General features: G+C 38.5%; 1 protein-coding gene across 3 annotated transcripts in view; it reads right to left on the bottom strand.

Moving 5' to 3' along the window:
• Positions 1-17,551, bottom strand: part of ANKRD28 (ankyrin repeat domain 28) — a 217,960-nt gene that overhangs the window by 41,395 nt on the left and 159,014 nt on the right. For all 3 annotated transcript variants that reach the window (XM_027549361.1, XM_027549374.1, XM_027549368.1), the window contains 7 exons: positions 13,248-13,390; positions 10,066-10,278; positions 6,197-6,275; positions 5,353-5,467; positions 3,804-3,886; positions 1,947-2,010; positions 1,683-1,751 (listed from right to left, as the gene is read on the bottom strand). In XM_027549361.1, the coding sequence (XP_027405162.1) occupies positions 1,683-1,751; positions 1,947-2,010; positions 3,804-3,886; positions 5,353-5,467; positions 6,197-6,275; positions 10,066-10,278; positions 13,248-13,390 (766 nt within the window). The remainder of the gene's footprint in view (positions 1-1,682; positions 1,752-1,946; positions 2,011-3,803; positions 3,887-5,352; positions 5,468-6,196; positions 6,276-10,065; positions 10,279-13,247; positions 13,391-17,551) is intronic.

Consider the following 17,551-nt stretch of genomic DNA (forward strand, 5'->3'; position numbering starts at 1 on the left):
TATACCTGGGAAAATGACAGTGAAGCATTATTTTACTTTATTGGATACTAGTATAATATAGTAATAGTATTTTTGAAGATGCAATTATTCCTGAATTATTTTCAAGCCTGTAAAGTTAGAAGCCCTGCCTGTAGCATACAGTGCTTTATGTACTACAAACTAACTAACGTGAGCTGGATTAAAGTCGGCTTACACCTGCATGCCCTCGAGCCTGTGCTCCGCAACAAGCCACTGCAACATGAAGCCCACTCACTGCAGCTAGAGAGGAGCCCCCGCTCACCACAACTAGAGGGGAGCCTATGTAGCAATGAAGATCCAGTGCAGCCAAATACATAAAATAAATAATTGTTAAAAGGGGGGAAAAAAAAAAAAGCACACTTACAAAAATAAATTAGCTATAAAAATATTGCACTCCAAAGACAAAGTGATTTTTGATTTCTTGGGTCACTGGCTCCTTCAGTCAGCAGGCATATGAGAACAGTCTGTTCCTCAAAGGAACAGCGGGTCCGACAGTTGTTTTCACTTTTCTTTCACACACTTCTGATTCTCTACCACATGTGATTCTATTGACCTCTGCACTATACCATTCCCAGGCACTGATACATATTCACACATTTCCTTCCAACACATACCCTCTCTCTTATCGTATACTCTGACATAATTCTCAAACTCTTGACATACAATTTCGCTCATATTGCCACCTTTCTTTTTCTTTTTTTACTGAGGTAACACTGGTTTATAACACTGCATAAGTTGCCTGCGTACATTAGACTTCTGTACACACTATAACACGCTCACGTGTTTTTCAAACTGCCTTCCACCCTTTCCTATATGGTTCCAACAGACATTGGGTCAATTCCCACTCTAAGTAACTTAGCAGACCCTGGTGGCTTTAATCACTGCAGTCACAGATGCAAGCAACAGTGAGGTCTGGGCTGAACAGTGAGAGTGTGGGTCGGCTGAGGGAACACAGGGCCTCTGCGTTCACACTGTGACCTGCTTCCTCCCTCCTAGTGCTCTGGAAGCAAAGCTAGGCCATAGAGTCTCTAAGAAAGAATGACTTGAGGGAATGGAGAACTACCACTGCTCTTGTAAGTTGCTGTTTAGGGAGCACAGGTACTGCACATGGGTTACATTTTCATAGCTATAAAGGAAGCAGAGGAATGACATCATAAAAGGTACGTAGTGCTTATAAAGGAAAGCTGTGGCTGGTAGGATGGGGCTATGGCAGGGGCCCAGTTGGAAGAAGGCTGTGGGTAAGAATGAATATTCAGAAGTTATTTCCTTATTGGAATCTTTCAACACATCATGATCACAATGTAAAAGATGTGAAAGTTTTTAGTTAACTCATAGAAGCCAAATAAAAAGATTAAGAAAGTCATTAAGGAAGCCATTAAGGACTTCCCTCATGGCTCAGACAGTAAAAAATCCGCCTGCAATGCAGAAGACATGGGTTCGAGCCTCGGGTCAGGAAGATTCCTGGAAAAGGGAATGGCAACCCTCACCAGGATTCTTGTCTGGGAAATCCCATGGACAGAGGAGCCTGGTGGCCTACAGTCCATGGGGCTGCAAAGAGTTGGACATGACTGAGAGACTAACACAGATGCCAAATTATAATTTGAGAAAGTCATTAAGCAAATAACATTAAGCAGGAGCTATAGAGGAACTGTACCACAACTCACCTTCCAAACTTGTCTTTTTTGTTGAAGTCTGCACCAGTATTCAGCAGAAGGTTTAGGCACTCCAAATTACTACCCAGGAAAAATACAATGAGAAGATGCAACTGTCAATAACTTTATGATGAAATCGGTAGGTTTAAATAAGCATAAAAGTATGTTTTCAAATGAGGGCAGAGTGAATAAAATACTATGACGAAACAACAACAACAAAACCTGCCATGATCAGCTACCTTTTTCTTACAAAAAGTAAAAATTTTGTTAACATACCCTCCAGCTGCAGCTGCATGTAGACAGGTCCTGCCAAAATCATCTGGGGTATCTATATCAAATCCTACAAGAATGAATACGTCTTATGTAATACTATATGCATGTTACTTTATGTTAAAGCATTACATTAACAATGTAAAAAATCACACCCCATCATACACAAAACTATGACTTACAAATAGGTACAAATTAATTGAAAACAGATTAATAATGTATTTTTTTTTAATTACCACTAAAACACTGGGGTTTTTTCAAAACAAATGCTAGAGTACTTGTTTAAAAGTCATAGGATACAATGGAATATTATTCAGCAATAAAAAGAAATAAAGTACTGATACATACTTATAACACTGGATGACCCCTCAGAACATTTCTAAGTGAAAAACCAGTCACAAAACCACGTTAGGTGATTCCACCTCTACAACCTACCTAGAACAGGTAAATTTAGAGATGGAAAGTAGATTATTGATTACTAAGGGCTGGGGGAGGGAGGAAATGGGGAACTGATGCCAAATGAAGTTTCTCTGGGTGTGGGCAGTAGCAAAAATTTTCTAAAACCCACTGTAGTCATGGTCACGTATCTCTGTGAATATACTAAACTGTAAGATACATAAACATTGTTGGGGGGGTGGTGTGCCACGCTGCACGGCATGTGGGATCTCAGTTCCCAGACCGGCATAGGAACTGCATCCCCTGCCTTGAGAAGCACGGAGTAACCAGTGCACTGCCAGGGAAGCCCCATGAATGATTTCTTGGTAAACTTTTTCCTTTGCTACCTGTGGATTACTACTAACACTGAGAAGGGACTTTTATAATTCTCTTCCATAGATAAATGGGTATGTGATTACTTGTGGTATGCATACACTTAAAACACTCAAAACACAGTTACATCACTTAAAAGATATCACCAAGGGCTTCCCTGGTGGCTCAGTGGTAAAGAATGTACCTGCAGATGCAGAAGATGCAGGATCAACCCCTGACCCAGGAGGATCCCACACGCGGCAGGGCAACTGAGCCCACACACTACAGCTACAGGAGCCTGCCCTGCGGAGCCTGGGAGCCGCGACTGGAGCCGCGACTGGAGCCGGCACGCCTAGAGCCAGTGCTCTGCACCAAGAGAGGCCAGAGCAACGCGAAGCTTGTCACCACAGCTATGGGGCAGCCCCTACCCTCCCCAACTAGGAAGGAGCCCTCGCAGCAACGAAGACCGGGCAAAGCCAAGGGGGAAAAAAAGGTACCATTAAGAAAAACTCAGAAGGGTCTGTCTCACAATATGCTTTTTACCCAGAAACTTTCCCATAATTCTTTCAGCAATCATAAGTATTAATAACATATAAAATCTGTTCAACTTTTGTAACATGCTAATAGAATACCATTTAAAGTAAAATCTTATATATTTAGTACTGCTACACATTTTAATAAATATCTTTATAGTAATATTTATATTAACAGAAAGCTACTGATCCTGTTTTGTATCAAACTATGACTGTGGTATTTTAAAACAGTAATTAAATATGGTATACATTTCAGACCTAGAAGATACTGTAAACTGGTCACTGGTTCTTAAAAAGGAACCATGCAAATGAAGATATTTTGCTTCCAGACATAAAAGGACTACTTCAGAAATATTCCACATGCCATTCCCCAACTAAGAGAGAGGAAGAAATCACTAGAAAAATAAAACCTTTCCCAGAGTTGAAGAGAAAATCAAATCTTATAGGGCCCAATATCTTCTAAGAGGGGTTAATAAATGATCCATGATTGGATGTATTTGTATATAATTTTGCAAAAGCAGGATGGAAGGGAGTTTGGGGGAACCATAAAAGAGGATAATTTGTCTGTGAAGGTTCCACTCACCAGAAGAAAGAAGTTTCCTACAGCAATCTGAAAAACCACTTAAGGCTGCCAAATGGAGGGGGAACATTCCATGTATGCCACGTCTAAAGCAAAGAGGACAGTATCTTCATCACAATGCGAGAAAAATATAGTCACTTAAATAAAGTAAAAAGAAACTACTTAACTTCTCCAGCAACTTTCCTCTTGGAGTAGGGTTTTTCGAGCTCAGACTACTTACTGTCACTGTGGACCTTGTGTGGGTCTGTGCGTGTGTGGTGGGGAGAGGGCAGGACAGTGTGCGTGTGTGGTGGGCAGAGGGCAGGACGGTGTGCGTGTGTGGTGGGCAGAGGGCAGGACGGTGTGCGTGTGTGGTGGGCAGAGGGCAGGACGGTGTGCGTGTGTGGTGGGCAGAGGGCAGGACGGTGTGCGTGTGTGGTGGGCAGAGGGCAGGACGGTGTGCGTGTGTGGTGGGCAGAGGGCAGGACGGTGTGCGTGTGTGGTGGGCAGAGGGCAGGACGGTGTGCGTGTGTGGTGGGCAGAGGGCAGGACGGTGTGCGTGTGTGGTGGGCAGAGGGCAGGACGGTGTGCGTGTGTGGTGGGCAGAGGGCAGGACGGTGTGCGTGTGAGCTGGGCAGAGGGCAGGACGGTGTGCGTGTGTGGTGGGCAGAGGGCAGGACGGTGTGCGTGTGTGGTGGGCAGAGGGCAGGACGGTGTGCGTGTGTGGTGGGCAGAGGGCAGGACGGTGTGCGTGTGTGGTGGGCAGAGGGCAGGACGGTGTGCGTGTGTGGTGGGGAGAGGGCAGGACAGTGTGCGTGTGTGCTGGGGAGAGGGCAGGACATCACCAATGTCCTGGGCTCGAGCTACACTGGGTGGCAGTGGCACTCTGCCCTAATTAGGACAACCAAAAATGACTCTATAGACATTTGTCTCAGGAGCAAAAATCATCCCACCTGCTTTGCCATCAAGAATCATTACCACAAGGCAAAATGTTTTGCTTAAGACTGTTCACTGCAGTAATTTTTCCTAGCAGTAAAAAATCAGAAGTAAGTTGTGTTTGTAAATGAGGAGAATGAATAAACTGTGAAATCTTTACACAAGAATTAAATTTTATAAAACGAATGAACTAGAGTTACTTACAGAGATTAAGAAAGGGAAAAAAGCCCTAATTTATATTTACATGGCTAAATCAACAACCGCATGTAAAAAAAGTTTCATGAAGCATACAGTAGCATACCATTTTTAGAAAGCTTAAAAGAATATTTAAAACATTTATGAACATATAAAAGTATAATAAAAATGTAAAACTACACATAGGAATGATAAGCATCAATTTAAGTAGGGTGTGTATTTCTGCAGAGCATGCAAGAGAATCCATCTTTCAAACAAAATTTTACATGGAAACTTTAACATATTAGTCATAATCTAGAAAGAACTGGGATAAAAAACATAAAAAGACCCAGTGAAGTCGTATTAAACATTCTATTACATCATCAACACCAAGAGGAAAAAGCTCAAGCAACAGTCCCACGTTCAGGACAAACCCGCGCTCCCCTGCCTGGCAGGCGCTTACTTGGCGGTGTCGGCCCCGCTCGTGATGAGGGTGTTGATGAGCAGCTCGTGGCCATACCTCGCTGCTATGTGCAAAGGAGTGTTGCCATTCTTATCTTCACAGTCGATTACAGCTCCTGCAACAAAGGAGGAATAAAACCCATAGATTTCATCCACAGCAAAGTTACTGGGTCAGGCACTGGGATTACAGATTTTATACTTAGAGCAATTTCGTGAACTGAGCATAAGATTTTAATAGATTTAAAAATCAGAAGACAGTCTGCAACGCCTCATCAATTATTTGATCATGAGTTTACTCCTACCCTTTCCTTGCCAAATGAGAACAGCTATTGTCTTAAGTATCAATTCTACTTATAAATAGTCCCTTGGAACATGGCTTGTGAAACACTGCCTTAAAGTAATGTACCCAAAAGTCCTTTTTATTTAAAAGTTTAGCTTGCCTAGTACTAATTCAAATACAAACGAAAAGAAAAGAAATGAAAATGCTAAAAACAGTTCAAAATATTCAAAAAGGGAAAGAGAAATGCAACTGAGTTTTGTCAATATATAATAAACTGCAGTGGAAAGGCAGAGTTATTTTTCTATTTAGCATGTTTTTTTAAAGCCAGTACTAACTGCTAGTGATATTATATAAATAATCTAAGCGAAACAATACAGAAATAAATGAAAAACAACTATAAAAGATACATGTAAGTGGCATTTAAAATTCTTCATTATCTGATTTTCATGAGATATGATATCAAATGTCAAAATTATGTATACTGCTATAACAATTCCTCAATACCATTCATTATGTGGATGAATGGTTTTACTTTAGAAAAAAAACAAACAGAAATACTTTTTACCACTCTGGATAATGGTTTGTGATCTGGAGAATCTACCATGGAGGGCAGTCATGTGCAGTGGAGTTTTTCCATCTTTGCTCTGAAATAGACACAAAAAAGATTTAAAATTCTGGTTATATTCATAACACATAATTGTTCATTTTATTTTGAATATCCTCTTGCAACCTTATTTTGTATAACTATTACTCAAGCATTAGGTTTAATAGGTGCCTATGGCAGTGTAAAACAGTTTTCTGAAATTATGAACTAATGTTTTAGTATGTATACCATAAAGCACAAATATATAGTGCCTACAGTTTATAGAAGGTCCCGAGTGGTAGGTGTGTTATAATCTTAATATCACTCCTATTTCACAGATGGGGGAACTGAAGAACAAGGATACTAATGATTTGACCAAGGTCACGTCATTGGAAGTGGTACAGCCAGGATTTGCTGCAAGGTTCAAAAATTTCACATTGCTATAATTCTTTTGTCCTAAAAGAAATGCTGAATCCCTCCCTGACCAAGGAAAAGTGAATGTCAGAATTAACTTCAGCCACTATAATTCACTTTAAAAACTTTATACATTACTTAGTTTATAATTATTTGTAATCAACATTGTTAGCTTTTTCTCAAATTACTTAAGATAATAAACTAGACTGGTTGTGCATGTGTATTCAATGTAGGAATTCTGAAATTTCAGAGGAATTCCAAATATGAATTAGTGATATCTTTTACTGTGAGTTAGGTAAAGTCCTTTCTTTCCTAAATTATTTTGTTAATCAAAACATACATGTGATTATCACAAAGGAAAGAAGTATTTGGGGTACTCTGATCAAAATTTACATATAGGATGGGGGTGGGAAAAGGTATAATAGCTATCTGGCTTGACAACTGGATATATTGCATGAAATTGTATTTTTTTTTTTTTTTGCTTTCAACATACATACTATCCAGAGTTTCTATCCTCTATAGTAACTGATTACAGAATAAACACTTGAAGAATGGAGGAAAAAAAGGCAGCAAGTGACATCGTCAATGTAGCGGGGTTCATGATAAGCAAGGTTATGAAAAACCAGACCTATATTGCTCTTTTTAAAAGAACATTCACTTTACATCTAAATAGTATTTTGTAGGACAATCAATTTAAAAACTTACAAACTGAATATTTATGAACCTAAATTTACATTCCAAATGTAAGTCATCCACAATTTGATCAGGTCAGAAACATCAAAATAGAGAATGAAATGGGAGGAAAAGATGAAGGAGAAAGATGACTTGATAAGGAGGACTTGAGGGTCAGCAAGTATGATTTTCTTTCTTATAAGGCAAATTTTAGAGCCATAGCGCCTTATTCAAATAACCATTTGTCAAATATAGGTAACGTTGGTGTCAGGAATGAAGATATATTCTTCAATGAAAACACATTACTTGAAAACTCACTACTATCAACAGTTTTTACATAATGTCAGGGTTGGACGGTACCCAGAAATCGTCAACAACCTGGAGAGTGTGTTTCAATGAGCTTGGCGCTAGGGTAACTGGACAGCTGCACATCAGCAGGAAGTCACACATCCTTAGTCAAGATCAAAGCAACTTTTATGGAATCCAGTTTTAAATCAATGTCATGGCCTGTTGTCTTCAAATCTACTTCACCACCACATCTTAACGACTTTGCTAAAATATTCCCTTGTCATGTGTAAAATCCACCACTGAATTTTCTAAATCATTAAGGAAGTAATGTCAAATAGGACCACTGATATGAGCAAGTAACCCTCTTGTAGAAATGATTCTCATCTCTACATTCCACAAGAAAACACAGACTTAAAAATAACTACAGGTACTGGTCAGCTACGTAGGCAATGACACATGAACCAAGTAATTAAATTATTTTCAAACTATAGTAACTGTCTGTCTAAACAGCACTGTATAAAATAAACAGCTTAATTTTTACTGAGCCATCGATACACTAAAAAATGCATAACAGTTAATGATACAGGTAAGTCTCTCTTACTCCAAGACACTTAATATTTAACAAAGATAATTTTAACTATAGCCACTTTATCATAAACAGATCTATCTAGACTAAAAATATCTGATGAGATCTTTTCATTTGAAAAATGTTAAGATAATTTCAATTTTTTTTATTTTGAAACACTCTTTACTAAAAAATATTACTAGGCTTTTGAGGAAACAAGTAACAAACCTCTCCACTCCTGTTAAGAATTTTTTTTTTCTGAGCACTGATTATCCAAACAGCAGGAATTCTTCAAATCAAAATAAATTCAAATTGAATAAATTCAAATAAATTCAAAATAAGTTCAAATTTATTATTAGGAAATTTTTAGACGTTATTTAAATTATTAACAATAAAACTTCAGTAGGTGATCTGACTGAGAACCGAAAGCTTTAAATGTATTTTCTTAAAAGAAACACTTGTACCAGAGAGGGCTTTTTTTTTTTTTTTTTTTTAATATTATGCCCTTTCCTTCCATGGTTTGATATGTATAAATTCTGTCCTTTAGCTGGCAGAGGGCAATTTAGAGCAATGACCTAAATATAGATGGGCTTGCTGCTGCTACAGCTGTCAGAGTGGGTCAGTGGCATTGTTAAAGGATGTTTTCAAGTTAGAGATGAGAAAACCGACTCCCTTCCCTATCCTCTGAAAGACACCAGCTTATCACACCTACAAAAGGAGCTGAAATGTTATGTAATTAAGCTCTGAAAACATTCGAAGCTTAAATATTTTTACAAATCCTAAATGGTTCTGTTTTTTTTTTAATGGTTTCTTTTTTTCATTCCACAAGCCACGGTTTGGCAAGTGCCCAAAGAATGAATTAATAAATTAATAGATACAATCAGTGAAAGCAACTTGGAAAATATAAATGACAAGTACACATTATAAAGTAGTTGTGTTCAAAATTGTGGTTACATGTGCATTTCCAAAGACTTATGTAGTAAAAGTACATTTATTTTAGCTCCAGAACTTTTATGTATTTCTAAAACTTAAATGCTCACTCTTGAAAGCAACTGACCAAAAATCAACTATTCCTTGTATGTAAACCACTGATATTCATCTTTTAATTTTTCTAATATTGTGAAAAATTTCAAAACAGGAAAGTTGAAAGAATATTACTGTGAACACCCATATGTGTACCACCTAGAGTCTACTGCTAACATTTTACTATATGAACATTATCATACATCAGTCTCTCTCTCCACCCACCCATTCTATTAAGTGATTTTTTTTTTTTTTTTTGACCAAGCTGTGTGGTATGCAGAACAAGGGATGAAACCCATGCCTGCCCAGTAGTGGAAGCTCAGAATGTTAACCACTGGACTGCCAGGGAAGTCCCTAAATGATATTTTTCAAAATTAGCTACAGATAATCTACTTATTGCCTCTAAAATACTTTGGTATGTGTATCATTAATTAAGGTTGAATATTAGCTTGGTTTGTAACCTTCTAAGGGAACATTTACATGCAATGAGGCCTTTGAAATCTTAAATGTACCACTTGATGAGTTTTGACTAATTCTTATTCATATAACCCAAAGCTCTCAAAATACAGGACATTACCACCATACCAGAAAGTTCCCCCATGCCTTTTTATCAATCCCTGCTCCCAGAGACAATAACTGTCCTGTTTTCTACCCCCAACTATAGATAGTCTGGCACCCCATTACTATTTGTCTGTTCTAAAACTTTATATAAGTGGGAACAGTGAACAAATTCTTATGTAACACTTTTACTCAGCATAGTACTTTTAAGACTTATCTGTGTATGTACCAGTAACTCATTCCTTTTTACTGCTGAATGGTATGTGCTACCAACAGTATTAACATAGCACAACCCGAAACACTAGGTAGGGATTTTGATCTGACTTCCTACCTTCATATTGACGTCGGCCCCATTGCCTACTAGAAGCTCTAAACACAATGCTCCGTGTGTAGATGCAGCAGCAAAGTGCAAAGGAGTAAACCCTTTCTCATTCTTCTGATTTACATTAGCACCAGAGTCTATCAGTTCATTCACGACAACATCCTGTCCATTGTAGCAGGCTACGTGAAGAGGTGTATTTCCATAGGCGTTTGGCTCATTCATCTATTGGAAGACAAAAACGTCAATGTTAATGCAGTCTTCCTAATTATTAGTGTTGTAAGCTACCTTAACAACGTTGTGGTTGAAATCAAATTATTAAAGTGAGAAACAGGGATAAATAATACAGATAAGGCTTATAATTTTAAACTTATTTTAAAAAAACGAACATAACTGCAGCATTTTGGTGTCAAATGGATTTTGTACCATCAGGGAATATAATTCATATAGACAAATGTCTATTTCAAGACAAAACTGAATGATTACATGAGATATTTTAGGAAAATGAAAACAAATATTTTAAAAAGCATTCTAGGTAGAGACAATTAAAGCATTAACTCTAAGAATCATGAAAAATGGACACAAACTGAAAATTGACATATACTGAAAAACACACATATTTTCTCCTGGTTCATTTACAGTGACCAAAGATGAAAGTTGGTTTTTAGTAGACTGCAAGATTTTTAAGAAATGAGTGACATCCTTTCCTATTTATTTAACTCATTTTTGCAACAAACTTAGGCTCTAGATATATTCCAGCCTACATACTGATACACTGATATGTTACCAAAATGAGTATGCTCTAAACAATGTGATCAGTACTGAGAAATAATTCATATAACTCAAGTTTATCTTTCTATTCCTTAAAAAATATATTGGATTAACATTTTCAAGTTTACACAGCTTTCCTGTAATGAAGAATTTTACCTTTGTCCCTGTCCTCTGGGAGGTAACCCACGGCACACCTGATAGACATGTGCTTGTCTAGGGTGGGAGCTGGGTACCCTGCAGCTGAGAGGAGGGTTAGCAGAGCGGATAGTCTTCAGGGGCAGGGCCACATAAACAGCCATGGGATTTGGGGGAAGGGCTTTGGATCACTTGGTCTCAGTGGACTGAAATCAATCACATGAGCAATTCTGATCAATCATGCCCATCTAGTGGAATCTCAACAAAACTCTGATAACAAAGCTCGGGTGGCTTCTCTGGTTGGCAATACTGCATGCGTATGTCACACTCTGACGCTGGGAGATTAGAGTCCCAACTCTGCAGGGAGAGGCCAACGGGAGCTTTGCATTTAGAATGAATACTTGTGTGTCTCTTCCTTTGGCTGACCTTAGTTTGTATTTTTTCTGTGTAATAAGGCATAACTGTGAGTATAATAGTGCTCAGTGAGTTTCTGGAGTCCTTCTAGTGAATTATCAAAGCTGAAGGGAGTTCTGTGCCCTCTATCCTTGTGGTTGGGCCCAATCTGTCACAACTTTAACATTTTCCTTTCTCAGATCTCCAGTAACAGAAATAAGAGGAACTGAAAAAGCCACACATAACTTTAGTCAAATCATCTAGATTTCAACACCCAAAGCTGGCAACCTAAAACAGATTCTCCCTTGGAGCTCCCAGAACTCTGAGAGATCACGTGTGCTGCCTTTAGTCACCCACTTCATGGCTGTTTGTTACGGCAGCTCTTAGAAGCTGAGTCATGCAATCAGAGGCCATGGGTCACCAAGTGGCTCAAAGTCTGACCACTTTTTTTGAAGAACACTCTCACCAGAGTTTATTTTGCTGCCAATAAAATATGCTTTAAAAATTGTCCCCGAATGGACTTGAAACAGTGACCAGAAGTAGGCTGTCTCATTTATCTAGATCAAGGGTCTCTTGGGCATTATAATCTCGGTGCTAAAACTGAGCTATAGGAAGTGCTGAATTGAAAAAAAAACCTTTCATCTGTTTGCACTCTACCTAACTGTGTTTGGCTTTCTGATCCCTATCTTTCAAAAATTAAGTGCTTCATATAGTCCTTAAATTAATAAAGAGTTCAACCAGGTCACCAACTATCTTTCTGTCTTTGCAGCTGATCTAAACTACCTCCCTCTCTCCTGGTTGTTTTAAATCAACGGCTTAGTGGTAAAGAATCTGCCTGCCAATGCAGGAGACACGGGTTCAATCCCTGGATTGGGACCCTCACTTCCTGGAGAAGGAAATGGCAACCCACTTCAGTATTCCTGGGAAATCCCATAGACAGAGGACCCTGGTGGTCTACACTCTATGGGGTCGTGAAAGAGTCGGACACGATTTAGCAACTAAACAATAACAAATAGTCTGTTTTAAAGAACCAGACAAGCTTGTCAGACCTGTACCTAAAATAAGAGTAGAGCTACTAAGTGAAAGTTGCTCAGTCACGTCCAACTCTTTGCAACCCCATGGACTATACAGTCCACGGAATTCTTCAGGCCAGAATACTGGAGTGGCTAACCATTCCCTTCTCCAGGGGATCTTCCCAACACAGGGACTGAACCCAGGTCTCCTGCACTGCAGGCAGGTTCTTTACCAGCTGAGCCACCAGGGCAGGGTGGCGGGTAACATACATGTGTGTAGAGGATGGACTATGGGAGCGCCAGGTATTCTTAGCTGTCCCGGTTCTATTATCAAAGATATTCAGATGAAGCAGGCAACCCTTCCCTAACCAAACAGACTCATATAGTAAGGAATACTTGCAGCTAACTAGAGGCCAGAAGCCTCTAGTTTCCCTGCCTACTTCTGGTCAGTACACTGTATTATGAACAGCTACAGTCATTTAAAGGAAATATTAGACAAACTGGGCAAATACTACTAACAATAACCAAGCCACTTAGGAAAATAATTCAAGTATGTCTGATCTGCTGGTTTCCACAGTTGAAATGAAGCTACAGGGGGCTAGAATGTGATGGAAAAGGAAAACCTCTGTCAATCAACCATTCATCTTTGGAAAATATTCTACCTCTTAACACATTTGACTAACTTCATGTCTTGGTCAGAATCAGCAGACTGTATATTATGCAAAGGAGTATAAACATAACACTATTAAAAGACAAAAACGTTACTGTAAGAAAACATCTTTTAAATTTGAAAAAACCTCCACTGACAATGAAATCACAGACAATGAAATCACAAACACACAAAACGCTCCATTCTTCATCCTGCTTAGTCTGTACACCTACATCAACTCCAAGATCGAGAAGGTACTTGACTACGCTGATCATCCCACTGGAGGCTGCTGCGTGGAGAGGCGTGTAAGACTTCTTGTCCTTGCATGTCACCTCAGCTCCGTGTGCCACAAGTAATTTCACTACTTCAATGTGACCTGAAAATGTGTTTATGAAGAAAAAAAAACAAGCAGAGAGCGTATGGAAAATATGAAATATAATACGATCTTGAATGTCTTTAAAGACAGGTAAAAGTACAAATTAACTAGACAATGCTCGACAGTCACCAATTAATCATGCTATAACCAGAGAGTGGACACAAGGAAAAAGTAAGAATTCAGGATAATTTTGATAAATGTTGACAGGCGCAACAAACAGCTGAAAATAATACATTTAATTATCTTATCCAATGATGACCCTGCAATCCTCCTTTCCCCTAGATCATGTTTCCGAGGTTGTTTTTAATACACTCTCAAGTTACTAAATTAGCTTATTTCTAATATAAGACATTAGTTTATGTTTGCAAGCTTTAGCGGAATCTTCTTCTATTCAGAAATCTGGGAGTGAATTGGCCATATTTCTTAAAAATGTCGTCTTTGGAACATTAACCTAAAAACTTCTCTCTATTTCCACCAGCTGTCCTTAACAACCTTAGTTTGTTGCTCACCCATGCTGACTCCCAAATCTCAGTGGTCTAAACAATCAGTGTTTTCTCATTAGCATTATGATAGCTTGTCAAGAGGGCTCTACTCAGTCCCTCAAGGATCCAGACACATGGAGCTGACACAATCCTGAAGGCAGCTGGTCACTGTGCCAAGAAAGGGGACTAAGCTTCACACCACTAATCAAATGCTCTGGTCCAGAGGCCATGCTGCTTCTGTTAGTCAGAACTAGTCTCAGGCTGCCCCCAACCATGCAAGGAGGCCAGGAAGGGGGACCTGCATCTGAAAGGTGAGAGAGCCACTGGCCTCCTTTCCTGTCCCCTCACATCTCACCAGATGAGGTTACAGTGCTTCCTCCTCCTCCCCAAAGCTCTGCCACCACTGTGTCTTTGTTCATGAAGCCAGTTTCTTCACTGCACAGGATGTTCTGCCTGGATGTTTCTTTCTAATCATTGCTATTAATCCATGAAGAAGGCCATGTCAGTTCCTATCTGCCCTAGAAGGCTTCCAGTTCCCCAGAATTACATGGCCCAAAGCACCTTCTACCTGCAAATACTATCTAATAAGCATATAATACCTTGTGATGTTTCTTATACTTGAATCATTATTTAACTAACATTTTAATTACTTTTATGTATTAGGTTCCCAAATATGGATCTTTAAAGGAAAATGTCATAGGCTCTTATGGTCTCCTTCATGGTATACTTCAAACAAAAGACACCCAATAAACATTTGTTGCAATAAACAAGTTGTTCATGATGTCATTTTTAATATGCCTTCATAGGAAAGGAGTATATAAAGTTAAAAACTATAAATATGAGATTTTCAAACATAGGACCCCACTCTCCTGAAAAAAGGATACTATAAGATGTATAAAGAATCAAGTATATTTGGTTGTTTATATATATAAATTATCAATTTAAGTGGATACTTTCAGACATTTTCTCCCATCTTTATATGAAAAATATCTACTATATTTTTAGGAAAGGAAAAATCAAAAGAAAATCTATTAAATCATTAGATGTCAAAGTAAATGTGACTATCATATAAGAGCAGTAGCTGGTACAAAAGCTCTCTCAAGACAGACATGTTACTTCTCTGACCTATGGCTCTAGAAAAAACAACTACTTGGGTTTGTGGTAATGTATTAAAAATCAGGACCTATAATACCTGGGAGGGTCACACATAAATGGAGCTTATTTAAACCAGGCAAATGCATATTATTCACTAATAGGCCAAAAAGAAACAAATTCTTCTGATTTTTAAGACTAGAAGGCCCATAACACAAACATACTGGAAAAACTGTTCAAAATATATCACTCTAAGTAAATGACGCAGGTCATATTAACTGTGTAGATTCCAGGAAGTGTGAACTTTTCCTGATGTTGATAAAAAACCTATTTTTAAAAGGGGCCACAAGTAAGCAAATTTACTATCTTAAAATTGACAAATATTTATTTAAGTACATTTCTGAAATATGCATAAATTCCTTTAATGGACCACTGAAAACATGAAGAAGAGGTCTTTCCATAGTCAGTTTGGTGTGACTTATTTGAAAGAAAAAAGGCAAGAGAGTTCTAGAGTGAAATAAATATATTGTTCTAGCTAGGCAGACCCTAGCCAGAATATGTATGTTTTCTCCTTATCAATATATAAAATGATGGTACCCAAGGGGACTAGGTTTCATTCAATTTATCTGAGTGTATTTTCAGAAGATAGCATTCAGTAGATAGCATGGCATACTTAATTCTGTAATCAGTAACAACGTTCTTTAAAAACAATTATATCCAAGCAATGTAAGCTTGGTAAGTATAATCATTATCCTTCAGGAATTTGGAAAATTCTCTGTATTTTTCTTTTGTTCATGAATGTATAAATAAAACGAGCTATGTTTGTTTTTTTTTTTTCAATTTTTACAGGAGTATAGTTGGTTTAAAATGTGTTAGTTTCTACTACACAGCAAAGTGAATTAGTTACACATATACATATATCCACTCCTTTTTATTTTTCAGATCCTTTCCCCATACAGGTCACTGCAGAGTGCTGAGTACAGTCCCCTGTGCTGTACAGCAGGTCTGCACATTTTTATGGAAAGAAAAGGAGCAGGAAAAAAAAAAAAAAAAACCAAAACCAAACACCATTTCATATCAACTCAAATTATGAACTGCTTTTAAAAGAAATAATGTAATGAATTGCTCATTAAGGTAATTAACCTTTACTTAGTGCCCTCTATCTCAGAGTCATCACAGTAAGGTGACTGGATTTTGTTAAAAGCACTGTGCAACGGAAAAGATGAGTGAGTAAATGGGATCTTAATGAAGGTTCACAGTAGGAACAAATACAGGGGAGGGAGGGGAAAATAATCAGTTCATTTGAGGTGAGGATGGAGTTGAGAATTTAGTCGTAGCTCAAGGGGAAGAGGTAGAGCCTAAAGAGAAAAGTAGTCTCAGCCAGGAGACAGCAGGCAAAGAAGGAAGCCTGGGAGGAATAAATTACAAGAACACATATGAGTCCAGTGTTTCCTGGGCTAATCCTGACAGAGTCTCTAGAGGTGACAGTGATCTGGACTTCAGGCCTGTCTAATAGACCAGGTAATAAACAGCTCCCTACTTCCGTATATTTAGCTCCTTTTAATTCTGAACACCTAAAACAACTGAAGTTTTTGAAATTGGGTGTAAATACTCTTCTTTCTCCAAGCTTAAAGAAGGAAGAGACAAGGAAAAAAAATATTAACCTCTGAATGTTTATGCTCAAAAATTAAATGGACTGTGAGGCACAAAAAATACAGAGTATTTTCTACAATCACAATCAGCCTAAAAAATGACATTTAGCAGATCAAGGAAAACAAAGCCATCCAAGGACCCTGAGATACACACACACCCAATTAGAGGCAACCCACAAAATTCTGTGGCCTTTAATTTTATGAAAACTGCTGTTTAGCCAAGCCTAACTCTTTGAAGATAAAAAGCCTAATGCTCTCTGCTTAATGTGTGAAACTTTTACTATAAGTTACATAGTTTAAAATCAGACTCGTTGTTCCTAAACTGTCTTTAAGAATAAGCTACTCTAGCATATTCAGAAAAATTCCCAAGACTTCAATACAGAAAATCTACAGGCTGTGAGGAGACAGCAGGAGGACACCACAGGAGACTTGCTTCTGGATGTCTTACCTTCCATTAACAGAAGAAAACTGCCCATGACGTAACTAGAGGCACAAGCCTCTGGTGTGAGAGAAACACCAACCGCTCCAGAGTTACTTTCATGATAGGCAAAGGATCTTCCTGAACTTGGCGTTATTGACAAATTGCTTTGAGTTCATTTGGTTTCTTACATTTTTCTATTTTAGAATTTTATACAGTAATTTTAAATCAATAATCTTCCATCAATCTTCTAGTTTTAAGAGAGAGCTAGGAAAAGACAAAAGCGAATGCAGGCAGTAATGGGAATAGGCCATGCCTGTGTGAAGAGGGGCTAGACTGCCCTTTGTGGTCAGCATGAGAGGTACTCCAGTATGAGAGGGAAGAGACCAGCATGACACAACAGCTCCATCAGTCCGTGTAACCTTTCCTAAGCAAGAAGAATCAGCATAGTAGAAGCAGAATGGACTTCTGGGAGGAAGAGAAAACGTCCTGAGCTCCATGGCTGCAAAGAGAGGAG

This window comes from Bos indicus x Bos taurus, chromosome 1 (genome assembly GCF_003369695.1).
Source record: "Bos indicus x Bos taurus breed Angus x Brahman F1 hybrid chromosome 1, Bos_hybrid_MaternalHap_v2.0, whole genome shotgun sequence".
NCBI lineage: Eukaryota > Metazoa > Chordata > Mammalia > Artiodactyla > Bovidae > Bos > Bos indicus x Bos taurus.